This window comes from Canis lupus, chromosome 20 (genome assembly GCF_003254725.2).
Source record: "Canis lupus dingo isolate Sandy chromosome 20, ASM325472v2, whole genome shotgun sequence".
Taxonomy (NCBI): domain Eukaryota; kingdom Metazoa; phylum Chordata; class Mammalia; order Carnivora; family Canidae; genus Canis; species Canis lupus.
Genome location: NC_064262.1, coordinates 58,243,990 through 58,260,314, shown reverse-complemented (window position 1 = coordinate 58,260,314; position 16,325 = coordinate 58,243,990). Strand labels below are relative to the sequence as shown.

The 16,325-nt window shown below is 67.5% G+C and overlaps 2 protein-coding genes and 1 long non-coding RNA gene across 4 annotated transcripts; 1 reads left to right on the top strand and 2 right to left on the bottom strand.

Moving 5' to 3' along the window:
* Positions 1-3,521: 3,521 nt before the first annotated feature.
* Positions 3,522-5,538, bottom strand: LOC112666154 (uncharacterized). The gene is made up of 3 exons (XR_003140762.3): positions 5,268-5,538; positions 4,199-5,194; positions 3,522-3,686 (listed from the first exon to the last, which is right to left on the bottom strand). It is a non-coding gene; the product is annotated as an uncharacterized LOC112666154 (long non-coding RNA).
* Positions 5,539-5,783: 245 nt separating this feature from the next.
* On the top strand, positions 5,784-11,338 carry FSTL3 (follistatin like 3). Of its 2 annotated transcripts, none has more exons than XM_025456635.3 (5): positions 5,784-5,916; positions 7,194-7,379; positions 9,089-9,304; positions 9,863-10,090; positions 10,178-11,338. In XM_025456635.3, exons 1-5 carry the CDS (start codon positions 5,814-5,816, stop codon positions 10,237-10,239), a joined length of 795 nt encoding a protein of 264 aa, XP_025312420.1. In that variant the 5' UTR covers positions 5,784-5,813; the 3' UTR covers positions 10,240-11,338. The 2 variants fall into 2 exon arrangements, with proteins under 2 accessions (XP_025312420.1, XP_025312421.1); XM_025456636.3 differs by lacking the exon at positions 5,784-5,916 and adding an exon at positions 6,788-6,923.
* A 732-nt stretch (positions 11,339-12,070) lies between these two features.
* On the bottom strand, positions 12,071-16,071 carry PRSS57 (serine protease 57). Its single transcript, XM_035703288.2, has 6 exons — positions 15,679-16,071; positions 15,114-15,387; positions 14,707-14,860; positions 14,273-14,417; positions 12,838-13,101; positions 12,071-12,417 (listed from the first exon to the last, which is right to left on the bottom strand). Exons 1-6 carry the CDS (start codon positions 16,069-16,071, stop codon positions 12,193-12,195), a joined length of 1,455 nt encoding a protein of 484 aa, XP_035559181.2. The 3' UTR covers positions 12,071-12,192.
* Between the last annotated feature and the right edge of the window lie 254 nt (positions 16,072-16,325).

Below are 16,325 nucleotides of genomic sequence, written 5' to 3'. Positions count from 1 at the left end.
ACGAGCTCAGTGTGTGCCAGGCCTGAAGTTTAATCTTCCTGCAAGCGCCACGACCGGGACCCCGTTTTAGAGCCGGGGAGACGGAGGGTGCAAACAAGGTGGTGCAGCAGGGCCAGGACTCCCGGTATCTCCCTGGAAAGGCTTTGGCAGTGGATTATGGAGGCAGGGGGGCGCCTGAGCCCTAGAGATCCCCCGCCCCGCCCCCCGCAGGGCCATGCCTCCCCCCCAGACTTCCCACAACGCGTGTCCTTGCCTCTTGACCCTACAGGACAAGGCCAGCCAGCTCCCATCTGCAGCACGGGGCTCCCCCCGCCTCCGGCGGCCGCGACCCTGGTTTCCCAACTCTCTCTGGTCACCAGGCCTCCGTGTCCCCAGCCGAGAGCATCCTTTCCTTCCGCTGCCACCGCGCTGAGTCAGGAGCCTCGTGGGCAGAGGGGAAGTTGTCCTGACAGTCTGCACCCGTCTGAGTTCCCCCGGGGCAGGTGACTCTTGCTCTTGCTAGGTTTCCCCTCCTGTCATCCAGGGACACCGCGGTGGCTTCATCCTTGACGTGGGGGGTCTCAGGAGGTCAAGCGCCTAGAGGGGCAGGGGTCCTTCCTCTCCTCAGCCTCCGCTGGGTTCAGCCTTTTTCTGTGGCTTTGCCATGTGCTTCGATCTCAATTTGGGGCGTGTGACCACATTCAAAGCTCACTTGCTTTTCCAGGTGAGTGGCCCATGTGGCAGGTAGGACAGTCACATAGAAATTATGGCGGGAACTGCACTTATGTCAGCGAGCCCGTAGCCTTAGGTGGCCCGTCGGGGCCCAGGTCTTCACCGGGCAACATTCCTATGGAGCAACTGTCTGCTTGTGCACTTGTGCACTTTTTCTTTCATTTTTTAAAATTAAAAAAAAAAATTTTTTTTAATTTGTTTTAATTTTTTTATTTATTTATGATAGGCACACAGTGAGAGAGAGAGGCAGAGACACAGGCAGAGGGAGAAGCAGGCTCCATGCACCGGGAGCCCGACGTGGGATTCGATCCCGGGTCTCCGGGATCGCGCCCTGGGCCAAAGGCAGGTGCCAAACCGCTGCGCCACCTTGGGATCCCTTCTTTCATTTTTTTAACCTTTTATTTGTATATTTTGAGTTATGTCTTTTTTTCCCTTTTTATTAACATTTGTTGATGTTTTTTATTTGTGCGTCTTCATTCCATGCCTCCGCACCCAGGGGCCTCCGCAGAGGCGGGCTACTGGTTTACCCAAACCACGGCCCTCCACCCCGTGGGCCTCTACCACGTGCTCGGCGCCGCGGCGCGGCTCGGCTCCCGCACCCGGGACACTCCCGGGACACCGCTGGCGGGGACCTGGCCGCACCGGCTCGGGGAGGGCGCGACCTCCTCGCCCCATCACAGTCGGGTCCCCGGAGCGCACGCGGAGTCCGGGCGAGCGCGGCCCGGCGGTGGGTGGGGGGCGGGCGTGGTGCGCGGAGCCCGGAGCCCGGAGCCTGCGGACCTTGCTGCGTGGACCCGACACCCCGGGCTTGGCGTCTCCGCACCCCGAGCGGTGCACTTGCACTTGTTTTTTTTTTTTTTTTTTTTTTTTTTTTTGCATTTGGTTGTTACAGCAGCAAACCACTGCCGCATACCTCCGGCTCCCGGGTCACGCGCACACTCGGCCAGCCCCGCCCAGGCCCCGCCCCGGCCCCGCCCCGGCAGGCTCTCCCCCCCCACCATTGGCCAGAGCTGGGTCACATGGCTGTGACTAAGCCAATGGCTAGCAAGAGGCGGGGCCGACATTCCGTCATCCGGCTTGGCCTATCAGCATTCGCCTCTGGGCTGGGGGTGCAAGTAATGCTACCTGCTTTCTGCACGAAATCAGCTCCCTTTGCAGGGAAGGGGGTGGGCGGGGACCCCTGGGGGTGGAGCAGTGGCGGCGGCGGGAAGGGGCTCGGATTGAGCAGGAAGGGCCTAGAAGCCAGGCTTCAGGGCCTGGACTGTGTCTGGGGCCGCTGGGAGCCGGGGCTGGTGTGAGAGGGGAGGGCAACGCCCAGCTGTGATCTGGAGTCTTCGGTGGCGGCCCTGGGTTCGGCGTCACGTGCCCGGTTCGAGGACCCAGAGCCCCGAAGGCTTCGGGACCCAGTGCAAGCGCTGCAGGCAGTGGGCTGGTGTGGAGGCTTCCCGCTGGAGGAGCGTGGCGGGGGGGGGGGGGTGATCCTGAGCGCCCTGGGGTTGTATCCTGGAGGCACAGGTTGGCACCTCAGGCCGTGTCACTCCCAGAGCCCCTGCAGGTCCTAAAGGCTCCACTTGAGTAAAATGGCCACAGGCTTACTGAAAGCTGGCTTTGTACAGTGCAAGCAACAAACTCAGCTTAAATGGACTTCATCTTATGGGGTGGAGGAGTTCAGGCACAGCAGGATCCAGGACTTCCAATCACCGTACAGGGAGTTTCTGCCGCCGCTCTCGGCTCCAAGGCCTGCTGGACTGGCTTCTCCCCGGCCATGGGTACGAGCCACCGGCAGCTCTAGGCTCACATCCCTCCAGCTCTGGCAGGAAGGGAGTCTCTTTCCCAGAAAAAAACCCTCAGGGTCTGCTGTTCGCCAGATGATCCTAATTGGTTGAGCCTGGGCTGGTGCCCGCTCCTGGGATCATTTGGGCTGGGAGCACGGGAGGTGATTTCCCAAAGGAAAATCTGGTGCGGCGACCGGAAGGAGGGGGATGCCAGCCACAATCCGGGGGCTGGCCCTCACTGTCCAACCCAGAACGGGAGGGCCCACCCCGCCGCTCAGCCCACGGGGGCTGGAATCCTGCCTCTCTGGTGCTGATGCCAGTCCCAACACTGTGGGGCTTTGTGGCTGCCGGAAAGTCACTTCCTTCCTCACCCTCCGTAAAATGGGTGCCCGTCTCACGGCATCGTGGCGAGGGGCAAGGAAGACTCGTGATGCACCTCCCCGGGCCAGACGCCTATCTGCTGGTGAGTAAGACTCGCTGTACGCGTGCCCTGCCGCGCATCGGGCGCCGGCCCTGGCATCCTGGCTGGGATCTGCAGTACTGGGACCTCTGCCCATTTTGTGGATGAGAAAACGGGGCAGGGAGAGGTCGCGCGTGGCCTCGCCCAGGTGGCACATCCTGCAGCGGGCTTCCACCGGCGGGCTCCCTCTCTCTCCAGGCCTCAGGGTCACCTCCTTGGAGGCCCCCCAAGCTTCCTGCTCCCAGGGCCTCGTACTGCCGCCCACCTTCACGCTTGTGTTCACTCCCTTGTTTGCGTCCAGCCCACGGGGCCCGCGTCACTGTGGCACCAAACCCAACTTGCAGGGTCTGCCTAGCACTCTTGTGACAGATTGCCCCAAACTCAGTGGCTTAAAACAACACAAATTGGGGATGCCCGGGGGGGGGGGGGGGGGGGCTCAGCGGCTTAGCGCCACCTTCAGCCCAGGGCGTGATCCCGGAGTCCCGGGATCGAGTCCCACATCGGGCTCCCTGCGAGGAGCCTGCTTCTCCCTGTGTCTCTGCCTCTCTCGTGAATAAATAAATAACATCTTTTTTTTTTCAATAAAATCTTTAATACAAAAAAACAACAGATTGTTCTTCTCTAGTCCTAGAGATCAGAAGTCCAACATGGGTCTCTGAACTAAATGTATCGGTGCAGTTGCCTTCCTTTTGGTGTCTCGGGGGTCGGGGAGGGGGGTCTATTCCTTGCTTTTCCAGCTTCTATTTAAAAAAATTTTTTGGAAGATTTTATTTCTTTATTTGAGAGAGAGAAAATAAGTGTACGCGTTGGGGGGAAAAGCAGAGAGAGGATCCCAAGCCCCCTCCCTGCGGAGCCCAACCCGGGACTGGATCCCAGGTCCTTGGGTTCATGACCTGAGCCCAAGTCAGCTGCTTCACCCGCTGACCCCCCCCCGGCGCCCCAGCAAGTGCCCTCCGTCATGCCCGTCACCCACCACCTCCCTCCACCAACTACTCCCCGAGTTAAGAGTCCGTTGGGGCGCCGGCGGGCTCAGTCAGAAGAGCACGCGACTCCTGGTCTCGGGTTGGAGTTCAAGCCCCACGTTGGGCACGGAGCCTTCTTAAAAAAAGTCTTTTATGGTTTGCATCCCTCTCTCTTTTTTCCCTTCCCCTATGTCCGTCTGTTTTGTTTCTTAAATTCCACAGACGAGTGACGCCCTATGGCATTTGTCTTTCTCTGACTTAAGCTTTTCCAGCCTCTGGAGGTTACTCACATTCTCTGGCTCGAGGCCCCTTCCTCTACCTTCACACCCGGCGACGGCGGGTCACGGACATCTCCCGGGTCGCGGAGGGAAACGCTCTCTGCGCGGCGCTCCTCTGATTCCACCTGCGTCGTCCGGGGCCACCTGCCCATCCAAACCTTCCAGGTGGGCTCTCTCTTACCTGCGGCCCAAACATCCTACTGCTTCTGTTCCCACACCCCCTGCCCCACCATTGCTCGGTCCAATGTGACATTTAAATGTCACGGTGAATGTCCGAGCTCCTTCCCTGAGAAGTCGGCCTCGACCTCCCCCCTCTGCCCTGGGTATGGCATCCTCCATCAGGACGCTGATTGGTCCCCATGAGGGACTGCTTTCTGGGGGGTCTGGAGGAGTGAAGCCTGGGGCCCTGGGGAGTCATGGTGAATGTCTGAGCTGGGGAGGAGCAAGGTGGGAAGTAGGCTGCAGGGGGTGAGGCTGAGGCCAGTCCAGGGTGGAGAGGGGGGCATGGAAAGAGGGCTCCCCAGAGAGGGCCAGTGCCTTGCTCTAGGTCGCCCAGCACATGGCCTCTGGGGGGAGGGGGGGTGTGACGTGCCAGGCTGGGGGCAGAGGCTGCTGGCAACCATCCTCAGTTTCGAACCCACGCCCGGCTGACAATAACCCTTTGGTTTGCAGAGCCCAGGCTGGGGCGGCGGGGCCGCGGCAGGGTCAGGTCTCGGCCAAGGTCACAACGTCCAGCTCTTGCACACCCTCGCTGAGAACTTGGGTCCCATCCCTGCCTCAGTCCCCAGGCAGTGAGGATCCCCTCCACGGTCAGAGACCAAGGACAGGCCAAGACAGCTGGGCGTCCTCCCCCGGGGCCACCAGGCAGGAACCTGGCCCCTGGCCACGGGGACGTGGGGGTCAGGCCGAGCGGCTGAGACGGAGGAGGGCGCTTGGCATCTTCTGGGGGCGGCTCTCCTGCATTAGGTCTGTGGGGTCTGTGGCCGCGAGGAGCTCTGGCTTCCACACCTGTGGGGGGCAGGGGGAGGAATACGGGGAATACGGAGGGGGGTGACCTGGGACCATCGTCGCCCCGCCATACCTCGTTGCTCCCAATATTTTTTATTTTCCGGAAAGCATCAGCCGTTCCTTGAAGTGACACGTTCCTTTGTCCACCTGTGTGTGTGGTTTCTGCGGCTGCCGGGTACTGCCAGCCTGCGCCAGCCCCTGGTGGCTCCCTGGACCCCCGAGGGCAGCACGTGCACAGGGCCCCGCTGTGGCCTCCGGGACGCGGGTCTCCCGGGGGCGCGGGTGCCCGACGTCACCGTCCTGCAGGCGCAAAGCCCGGGCGTCCGGGGCGGGTGGGGGGGGTCACCGCGGTCCCCGCCCCCGGGGGTGTGGGCGTCCGGGTCCCGGGGAGCCTCCCCGCGGCCCAGGCCCCGCCGCAGCTGCCCTCGGGGCGCCCGGGCCGCGCCTGCACACACCGGGCGCCACCCGCCCCGCGCCCCGCCCCGGCCCGGCCCCGCCCCGCCCGCGGCCAGCGGGACTTTATAGGGAGCGCCCGCCGCCGCGCTGGGAAGTCGGTGCCGCCGCGCCCTGCCCGCCGCCCGCGCGTCCCGCCGGGGCCGCCGCCGTCTCTGCGTCCGCCATGCGTCCCGGGGCGCCGGGCCCGCTGTGGCCGCTGCCCTGGGGGGCCCTGGCTTGGGCCGTGGGCTTCGTGGGCTCCGTGGGCTCGGGGGACCCCGCGCCCGGTGAGTGGGGCGGCCGGAAGGGGCGGGCGGGGTGGGCCACCCACGTGGGCTGCCCGGAATGCGCGCGCGGCGCTGTCGGGGGCGCGGGGGCGCGGGGGCGCGGCGGGCGGCCGGGGCTCCCCTCCCCCAGCCCGAGGAGGGTCACCCGCGGGTCAGCAGGCAGATGTGGCTCTTTCACAACTGTCCGGAGTAGGAGGCACAACGCCGCTGCATGCATTGAGCGCTGACTGTCTACCTCCTCCCCCTTGAAAGCGCGGAACGGCCCAGCCCAGCGACGGGTGTGCGCTCTCATCACGCCCATTTAACAGATGGGGAAACCGAGGCACAGGGTCACACAGCTTGTGAGTGGCAAAGTCAGGATTCGGGCTTGCAGCACGTGAGCCCTGAAGCCCTCAAGCCGCAGACAGGCAGGGCGGAGTGGCTGGACCCGGGACCCCCACCCGAGGTCTCAGATCCTCCCCCGGTTTGCTGAGGCACCGGGGCTGTGGGAATCCCACGCCTCCCACTTGTCGGGAGACGCCAGGCGACGCATCTGTCCCCCACTCCCTCCCGCCTCAGTTTCTCGGTGTGTAAGAGGAGTGCCAAGGTGCTGAGTTCCGAGCTGGTGCCGGGAACCAGGGAGCCCTCTGGCAGGGGGGCCACGGCCACTCCGGCCCCCGTGTAAGGGTGAAGGAACCGAGGGCCATCTGCCTCCCCGCCCCACCCGCAGCCCCACCCCAGCCCCGCTCGAGGGGGAGAGCCGAGCCCCCTCCCCGAAGGCCGTGTCCCCAGGGAGATGGTGAGCTCATGCAAGGGGAATGTTCCCAAGTTGGAGTGAGTAAGAGGCGGGCCAGGCAAGGGGGGGCTGCCAGGCGAGGGGGGCTCTGCGTGCCCTCGGGCGCTGTCTAGACAGAGGGCAGAGGCGGAGAGGCGCCCCGGGGCCCGCTGACCCTGACACGTCCAGCTCTGGGTGTTTGACTGGTCGGGCAGGATGCCAGGCCTGGGCCTGGGGGCCTGGAAGCAGGAAGGTGGGGAGCGCTTCCCACCACGAGTGGGGGTTGTGGCTCAGAGAGGCGGAATCCCAGAAGGGTCGCCAGGACCTGGGCTGACCTGGGACGCGAGCACCCGCGCAGGTCACCCGCGCAGATCTCGGGAGCACATCATCCCTGCTGTCATGACGGAGCACCAACTGTATACACCCCAAGGGCGGGGAGTGGGGTGGAAGGTCAGGGCCTGGGAGCCGGGAGTGCCACACGGGGGCACCTCTAGTGCCTAGTAACTGTCCTCCGCGTCCACAGGTGGCGTGTGCTGGCTCCAGCAGGGCCGAGAGGCCACCTGCAGCCTGGTGCTCAAGACTGACGTGAGCCAAGCGGAGTGTTGCGCCTCCAGCAACATCGACACCGCCTGGTCCAACTTCACTCACCCGGGGAACAAGATCAGCCTTCTGGGCTTCCTGGGCCTCGTCCACTGCCTCCCCTGCAAAGGTGAGCCCGTGGGCGTCAGCAGCAGGCCGGGGGCCCCGTGGGACAAGTGAGAAGGCTCTCCCCCCTCGGGGGTAGGCAGAGGAGGTCGAGGCTGCCGGGAGGAGCGTCTGTGCAGCGCATCCGGGGTCAGAGAGGGGCTGGGGACTGCAGGAGCCCGGGCCTCAGCCTCCCTCAGCTGAGGAGTCAGGAAGATGCTGAGGACCCCCCGGCCTGGTTTCCAGCCTCCAGGCCCCTGCTCACGCCGAGGGCTCTGCCTGGGTGACTTCCCACCTGCGCCCCACCTGGGAGGAGGACACGCGACTCACACCTACCTCCTGGAGGGGGGGGTTCCCAACTGGCCGCTTGGGCTTGTGACCCCACAGTCAGCGTTCCCGAACACTTACTGTGCCCACAACTCCACAGATTTCAGGGACCCGTGGGGGGACCACACACGCATGTTTAGCGAGCATGTGCCTCTGGACCCTGCTCTCAGCTGCCTCCTTCAGATTAGGAGCTCTTTGAGGGCAGAGTGAACGAAGTAATAAGCCAAGACGTATTCTCTGCCCTGGAGAAGGGGACAGGGACCCTCCCAGGCCCCTCAGGTCACGGCCGAAGCTGCAGGGGCCCAGAGGTGGTGTGAGGGCATGGCTTGAAGGAGGTGGGCATTAGGGTGCTGGGTGCCAGCTGGAGAAAGTATGGGATCCGGCCCTGGTGGGTGGGGCCGGGGCAGGGAGGAGGCTGCAGCTGAGGGCCCAGCTGGCCACTGGGATGTGATTAATCCCTGATCGGCCTGGCTGGGTGGTCTTGGACTCACTGCTGTGTGCCCTGGCTCCCTCCACCCCCCACCCGCCCCCCCACCCCCGGGGTTCTGGGAGGACAGACTTCACAGAATGCCTGGGCCGGGCAAGACGAGGTCCAGGTCACCCCCCATCTGGCCTTGGGAAAGGCAACTCAGTTCTCCCACTTCCGCTCCGCCTGTGAAGCCACCCAGGGGGAGCGTTTCCAGATGTGTGTGGGCAGCAGCGTGGGAGGTGCCCAGGTGCAGCCCACATGCCCTGGCAGGGGTGACCTGGGGGCATCCGCACAGGCGCATTACGCTCGTGCTCCCCCAGTCAGCCTCACTTTACACACAGGGAAACTGAGGCTGAACTCAAGAGCTGGGTCGGGCCTCCAGGTCCACAGCAACAGAAGGGAGGGGGGCGTCCATCTGGGGCCTGGAGTTTTCATCCTCCGCTCACAGCTGTGACGGGGCCTCGGTTTCTCCTTTTGGTAAAATGCTGACCGTGGCATCACCTGGGGGGGGCTGTGAGATGGGCGGCCCATTAGTGGGTCCGGGGGCCCGGGGTGGGGGGGGCGGCGGAGACCCCACGGGGAGGCTTGCCCTGCCCAGACCTGTTAACCTGCCCGAGAAAGTAGGCAGGGGGGAGCCCCCTCCCCAGGAAGTGAGCGCCAAGCGCGTCCTGGGGTTGGGCGGGTTGGTGACCCCGACCCCGGGCCCGCGCAGGGACCGCTGGTGCAGCCCCCTCCCCTCCCCGCCGCCTCCCCATAACCGGGCGTCAATCCGGGAACAGACGCCGGCGAGCGGGACCGGACGCTGGAGCTCGTCCCCGCGCCCCCGGATTCCAGGCGGAGACCCCGCCCCCGCCCCCGCCCCCGCGGGAACCGTGCGCCCGACCCGGGGGCGCCGCGGGCTCCGCGGACCCGCCCCGACGCGCGCCCTGTGTCCGCAGATTCGTGCGAGGGCGTGGAGTGCGGCCCCGGCAAGGCGTGCCGCATGCAGGGGGGCCGCCCGCGCTGCGAGTGCGCGCCCGACTGCGCGGGGCTCCCGGCGCGCCTGCAGGTCTGCGGCTCGGACGGCGCCACCTACCGCGACGAGTGCGAGCTGCGCGCCGCGCGCTGCCGCGGCCACCCGGACCTGCGCGTCATGTACCCGGGCCGCTGCCGCAGTACGTGGGGCGGGGGGCGGAGACCGCGCGGCGGGGTCGGGGCGAGGAAGAGCGGGGTGGGGCTGCGGGGAGGCAGGGCCGGGGCTCACGTGGGGCGGGAGGCAGGGGTGCGTGACCCGGGGCGGGCGCGGCGCGGAAGGGGCGTGGCTACCTGCGGGGCGGGGCCTGCGGGGGGGACCCCCGCGGGGTGGAGCCTACGGGGGCGGGGCCTGAGGGCTGGGGGCGGGGCCTAAGGGAGAACCCGCGGGGGGGACCTGAGGGGCGGGAGGCGGGGCCTGCGGGGGGGACCGCGGGGCGGGGCCTGGGGGCGGGGCCTGAGGGCCGGGGGCGGGGCCTAAGGGAGAACCCGCGGGGGGGGACCTGAGGGGCGGGGGGCGGGAGTCGGGGCCTGCGGGGGGGGACCGCGGGGCGGGGCCTGAGGGGCGGGGCCTGAGGGCCGGGGGCGGGGCCTAAGGGAAAACCCGCGGGGCGAACCTAAGGGGCGGGGCCTGCGGGGGCGGGGCCTGCGAGGGCGGGGCCTGCGCCGGCCCCTGACCGGCTCCCGCGCCCCGCTCGCAGAGTCGTGCACCCACGTCCTGTGCCCGCGGCCGCAGTCGTGCGTGGTGGACCAGACCGGCAGCGCCCACTGCGTGGTGTGTCGCGCGGCGCCCTGTCCCGCGCCCTCCAGCCCCGGCCAGGAGCTCTGCGGCAACAACAACGTCACCTACATGTCCTCGTGCCACCTCCGCCAGGCCACCTGCTTCCTGGGCCGCTCCATCGGAGTGCGCCACCCGGGCAGCTGTGCAGGTGCGGCGCGGAGCGGGGAGCAGCGGGGTCCGGCGTCCCGCCCCTCCGCGCGCCCCCATTTCTCCTCTGCTCCCTTCCACTCTGCAGGCGCCCCTGAGCCGTCGGATGCAGAGGATGCAGAGTCGGAGGAGGAGGAGAACTTCGTGTGAGCCTGTGGGGCCGGCTTGGGCCTGGCGTTCAAGGCCTCCCCGTTTTATTTATTGCCGCAGCCGAGTCTAATTTATGTCCCACAGACGCTCCCCAGAGCCTGGACCGGGACCAGCCAGGGGGGGTCCGGGAGCCCCCAGACAATATCCTGGAAGGATTGGGGGAAGGAGGCCTGCGGGTGTGGCTGGGGGTGGGGTGCTGCCCAGGAGGACCCCCTGCATCTGCCCTGGGGGGTAACTTAGTTATCATCACCGCAGAGAGGGTGGGGGTCCCCCGGCCAGCAGTGGCTGAAGCAGCCCTGCAGCCCTCTAGGCCACAGATGGGGCGAGGAGGGGTCCGCAGCCCCGTGTATGAGCCTCAGAACCCACCCAGGCCCCGGTCGACAAGGACTTCCCCGTGGCCTCAGTGTCCCAGGTGCGCCCAGCGTGTTCTTGGGGCCGGTTGAGGGGAGGGACACTCTCCGTGTCCCCTGACACGGCGTCCAGCCAGCATCAGCCCGGAGCAGGGCATTATGTCCAGTGGTGCCCCAAGCAGTTAGGGCGGGACCCTGCGGGGCCACCAGCCCCTGCCCACCCCCTGGCTCGTGCAGGGTGTATGCGCCCACCGCCCCCCTGCCTCCTGGAGCCGCGTGTCCAGGCGCCAGCCCTCCTGCTTGCTGCCCGTCCACAGGTGAGGTCCAGACCAGAACCCTCAGTCCCACAAGACTCGCCATGGCCGAGCCCCTAAGCTCAGCCCCCGCCTGGACCCTCCTCACCCACCTGCCAGCTCAGGAGGCTTGACGCCAGGCGGGTGATGGCCCTGGGCCTCGTGTGGGGTGTTGGCAGGTGTCACCTCCCCATGTCTGCACGCACACCGAAGGCCCAGGCCACGCGTGGGGGCCCCACGGGCAGGAGCCCGGCTGCCCGAGTCCGGGTGAGCCGCGCAGGGGCCAGTGGTGCTCATCTTATCCTCGCCCCTCAGAAGTGCCTTACCTGTGACTCCCCGAAAAGTGCCCTTGAGTAATTAATGGGCTCCCCGGAGCCCCCGACAAGGCCCCCTCCCCACCCTGGGGTCCTGCCTCACCAAAGAAATAAAGACTCCACTCTGGAGTGTCCGAGCCTGGGTTTGCCTCTCTCTCTCTGGGACTCTGCTCCCCTCCTGGGGGGCTGCGGTGAGCGGAGGGAGACCCCCTCCGGCTCTGGGCCTCGGTGTCCACCTCTGGGCAGCGGGCAGCAGCCGGGGAGACGGCTGAGGAAGGTGATGTGTGGAGCGGGGTGGGGGTTGGGAGAGGAAGCCTTTCTAGGGCAGGAGATGGAAGAGGGAGTTGGGATAGCTTAGGGCCCCTCCAGGGCTTCCCCCAGTTTAGGCTGCAGACACGGAGGACTGGCCCGGAGGGTTGAGGGTGTGATAACAGAAATGATACAATTAGTAATAATAAGGCAACGATCAGCAGCTGGCACTCACCCCCCCCCCACTTGCTGCTTGCCGGGCAGTTTGTTCCAAGCACTTTTTGGGGTCGAGAAGGGACTTCGCGTGGAGCCAGGCCACCCTGAGACCCCGTCCCGCCTTGGCCTCCCCATCTGTACGTGGTTGTGATGAGCTGGAGGCTGGAGGAGTGGCGTGCCCAGGGGGCCCTGACCGCAGGCTGGGGGTCGGGGTGGGTAGGCCCAGAAGGGTCAGTGTCGGGACGGAGGTGAGGGGGCCTGGGGCCTGAAGCCAACGGGCCAGATGACGAACCTGAGCAAGTGGCTCCTGGTCATGCAGGGAGGCAGCGGCCAAGCAGACCCTCGGCCACGCTGAGTGGAAAGAGCAGCTCAAAGGGCCGTGGACGGACCCCGGAGGTGAACCGTCGTGTCTGGTTATTCAGTTAATGTTTTATTTAGTCGTTTTGACCCTTTGTGTTTGGAAGCCGAGCCCTCTCCTACCGCAGCCCCCGCCCCGTACACGCCGGGCCTCCCCGGGGCTCCTTGGCCATCTCACTTCTGTAGCCAGGCCCGCTGTGGGTCAGGGAGCTCCCGCAGGGACCCCGGGGCCTGGGGAGGGGGGCCGCTGGGCCCTCGAACCACATCCCATATCCAGCTCACGAAGGCAGACACCTGCGTGTACACATCGGGGGTCCTGGGGTCGCCGCACCAGAGTCCGGAGAAGGACACGAGGCCGTGGGCCCGGTTCCTGCACACCAGGGGCCCCCCGGAGTCTGCCTGGGGGTCGGGGGGGGGAAGGCAAGGTCACGGCCGCACGTCTGGGCCTCGTTCCCGGAAGGTGCCCGTATGGCCAGGACCCTCCCCGCCGCAAAACCCTTCAGGGGCCGCGAGCCTGTGGCTCCCACCCTCCGGTCTGCCCTCCTTGCCCTTGCTTGTGAGCCCAGGGCCTTCCGGGTTGTTCTGGAAGTTGAACCGAGACGGCTCTGGTCTCGGGCTTTTCCACGTCCTGGGACCTGTTACGGCCCCCACTCAGCGCTTCCAGTGTGCATGCACACGTCTGCGGGGCTGTGTGCGCCGAGGGGGCCTCACCTGGTCACGGGGGAGCTGGGCTGCGTTCCCAGGCCCCGGCCCGGCCCCGGCCCTCCCTGGCCGCGGTCTCCTCGTAGCCCCGCAGGCCGGGCCGAGGCGGCGTCTTACCGAGCAGAAGCCGCGGCGCCGGCGGTCCCCGCTGCGCGTGCAGAGCATGGCCGGGCTGAGCTGGCCCCTCCAGGAGCCGTTGCAGGCGTCCAGGCCCAGCACGCGGACCTCAGCCTCCATCAGCCCTGGCGGCAGGTCCTCGAAGTCGGATACGGAGCCCCAGCCGGCCACCCGGCACCGCGCCCCCACCTTGAGGGGCCTGGCGTCCCTGCGAGGCAGCGGCAGCAGCCCCACGGCCGGACCCAGGGTGGCAGAGCCGTTCAGCTGCAGGGAGAGCGCCGGTTCAGGGCTTGCCCCCAGCCGCCCCCGGGCTTCCTGCCTCGGTTTACCCATCACGACACCCGGGCCTCTCTTGGCCTTGTGTTCCCTGCCCGCTCAGCCTCGCCCTTGCCTGTGAGCCCTCCGGGGCTCCCCACTGTCCTGGGTCAATGCATCCGGGCTCACGGCCAGAGTGAATTTACCGTCATTCCCCGGTGCCCCCGCCCTCCCGCTGGAACCCCTTTCCCATCCAGCCCTGAGGTCTCGGCTTAGATGTCACCTCCCCCGGGGAGCCCTCCTAGACTCCTCCCGCGGCGCAACAGGAGCCTCCTCTGGGCTCTAGTGTGCCCCCGTCAGGGCCCGTCGACCCAGCAGGGACGGGCGGCTCTAAGGGCACCCTCCAGGGCTGTTTGTTCGTGTCTGTGCCCCCAGTGCCCAGCACACAGCGGGCGCTCCATCAGTGCTCATGGGATGTGCAACTCGGGCCCTGGTGTTGGTTCTCAGGCTCCCCCCGGCCTCGGTTTCCCCGGCTGCATCAGCGGATGGGAGGGCCAGAGCTTCCCGGTTTTCCAGCAGAATCTGCAGGCCGGCCTGGGCACTTGCTGCCCCCTTTTCATTTCGCAGAGAGAACGCGACACCCTCGCCGCCCCGTGCGCAGGGGCCTGTTCCCACCACGTTGGGGTTCCATTCCCTGTTTTCTCCGCATTTGGAGAGCAGGTCTGAGGTGTTTTCTCCTCAAAACGGAGGTCCCAGGGGGCCCGGGCCTGAGCGGGAGTGTGGAGGCGGCCTCCACCAGGAGGGATGCACCCTGTGTGGGCAGGAGGACGCCCGGCTTACGGGGGGAGCTGCTTCCTGCCCGGGGGCCCCGCAGAGGCCTCTGCGGGGCCCGGAGCTCCCGTGTTCTGAACCCTGGGTCTGCATGTGCGCGGGGGTGGCAGTCCCTGTCCTCCCGGAGGAGGCAGCACGCAGTCGTCAGTGGTGCTGGACATTGGACAGGTGGACGGAGGGACGGGCGGTGTCTGCGGGGAGCTGCCCTGGAGGGGGGCGGGGGTGCGAGCCTGCGGGGCTGCGGGGAGAGCGTGGGGGGCACGGAGGGCAGAGGTCAGAGCTGACCTGACTTGGGAGCTCGCAGGGTCCCTGCAGCTGTTCCTAAAACACACGCCCGCCCCCGGCTCACCTGCAGCAGACAGATGTCATTGGCGTGGGTGGCCGGCTGGTAGTCCGGGTGCCTGATGACGGCCGAGATGCCGAACACCTGCTGCGTCGGCTCCCAGGTGCGCAGGACGTGAGCCCCCAGCACCACCAGGCCCATGCGGGGGTCCCTGCAAGGGGAGGGGCTTGAGAGCGAGCCCGGGCCTCCATCTCCGCCTGCGGCCTATGGCCCGATGTTCACGTTAACGGAGGTTCTGGGCACGACGTGATGCGTAGGTTGGTCCTGCCTCACGCCTCAGGGACAAGGTGGCCGCCAACGCGTCCCCTGCTCTCGCCCGCAGCTACTCTGCGGCATCCTCAGGGTGGACGTGGGCCCTCGTCGCTGCCCGCGCGCTTGTCTTGCCCCCCCAACCGCCCCGGCAGAGGAGGCAGCGGCGGCGCGGCCCCGGGTGCACCCACCTGTCGCTGAAGCAGTGGGCGGCCGAGACCACCCAGCGGGCCCGCAGCAGGAAGCCCCCACACTGGTGCTGGCCGCCAAACTTCACAGACACCATGTAGGGCCGGGAGTGGGGCGTCACCTCGTGGCCCCCGATGATCCGGGCGCCCCAGGAGCCTGCAGGCGGGCAGGAGCGCATCAGGATCGGGCAGGAAAAAGGCACTGGGAGGGGTCGGCTGGAGCCCTTGGGGTGGGGGCGGGGGCGGGGGGCGCGGGCAGAGAGCGGCTGGAGCCAGGGGCCCAGAGGGGGTCCCCGAGTGCGGGAGAAGGGTCTGGACCCCTGGAGCCTGGCCCCGTCCCCAGTCCCCACGACGAGAGGGGCAGAGAGTGACCCAGAGGGCCGAGCGGCCGCACAGGTCGGGGGTCTCACCCGGGGGCCCCGTGGACAGCGCGAGGGCCAGAGGCACGGTGAGCAGCAGGCGGCCCAGGGCCCCTGCCCCGGGCCCCATGGCGGTGGCAGGCGGGCGGCTCCCTCCACAGCTCAGCAGGACAGGCCCCCCCCAACGGCCAGGAAGGGGGAAACTGGCTGTGGCCTGTGGCCGGAGGTCGGCCAGGCCCCACGGCAACGCCCAGTTCTGCACCGCGGCTTCGGGGAAGTCGGGGAAGTGGGGTGACTGCTGCCGCGGGGCTGTCCGTGGTCCTCCCTGCACCCGGGGCCAGGAAGCAGGGAGGTGAGGGGAGGAGCGGCTCAAGGGGCCCGCCTGGGGCCACCTGCCGGCCCTGTGCCTCGGTTTACCCACCCTCTGCCCACGGCGCAGGTGCGGGGAGCTTCCCGCAGTGCCCAGGCGGCCCTGGGGGGGCAGGCGCTGGCTCTCCACCCGAACCGGGTCTGTCCCACGTCAAGCCGCCCTGGCACGGACCTCGGGGCTGTCAGGACCCAGGGTGGGCCTGTGCCCCGGAAGCCCTCTGCTTGCTGCTGCCTTTGCTGCATTTACCGAGTGCCTGCTGTATACAGCTTCTGGCAGGAGCCGGAGGGGAGAGCGTGACGGGGACAAAGGCCCCCACGCCGTGGTGCTCATGTTCCGATGGGCCGGGGGGTGCGGGGTTAGATCTGGCGATTCGGGGTCACAGTAACCACAGTCCTGGTGACCGGAGCGCATGGATTCGGGGCCGCCGGGCAGAGGCTTCCATGGGCACGGGGGCGGGGCACGAGCGGCAGGGCCTGGGGGCGCCTCTGGGACACAGGGGTCCCCTTGCAGAGGCTCTGCTGAGCCCGGAGTCCTCGCCGCGTGCACGCCAGGTGGACAGGCTCCCTGCGCAGCGTGGAGGACGCAGCAGGAGAGGGCGTCTGGGGGTTGGGTGGGGAAGTGGGGCCTGGCGCCGGCCATGGTTGTTCCCACCTGGAGCCCGGGGCTGCCCTGGTGCCCGTGGAGGGGCCCAGCACGTCCCTCGCCACGACACCTCGCCAGGGGCGCAGCGGGCGGCCGGGCCTGGAGACTGGATGAGTGTGGGCCCCCCGGGGGTGCTGGGGGTCCTCACGGCCTCTGGTGTCACGCACATACAACGGCAGTCACCGGATGTGGCGAGCCTGGGCGAGGGGACCTGGAGAGGACGCAGGGTCACCCCCCCCACCGGGCCTCGA

Excerpts from the sequence above, each read along its gene's own strand:
- FSTL3 (XM_025456635.3), top strand. The coding sequence starts at position 5,814 with ATGCGTCCCGGGGCGCCGGGCCCGCTGTGGCCGCTGCCCTGGGGGGCC. Across the intron at positions 5,917-7,193 it reads CTCGGGGGACCCCGCGCCCG|GTGGCGTGTGCTGGCTCCAG; the intron begins GTGAGTGGGGCG and ends CCGCGTCCACAG. Across the intron at positions 7,380-9,088 it reads CCACTGCCTCCCCTGCAAAG|ATTCGTGCGAGGGCGTGGAG; the intron begins GTGAGCCCGTGG and ends CTGTGTCCGCAG.
- PRSS57 (XM_035703288.2), bottom strand. The coding sequence starts at position 16,071 with ATGGCCGGCGCCAGGCCCCACTTCCCCACCCAACCCCCAGACGCCCTC. Across the intron at positions 15,388-15,678 it reads CTGTATACAGCAGGCACTCG|GGAGGACCACGGACAGCCCC; the intron begins GTAAATGCAGCA and ends CCCCGGGTGCAG. Across the intron at positions 14,418-14,706 it reads GCCCACTGCTTCAGCGACAG|GGACCCCCGCATGGGCCTGG; the intron begins GTGGGTGCACCC and ends CTCCCCTTGCAG.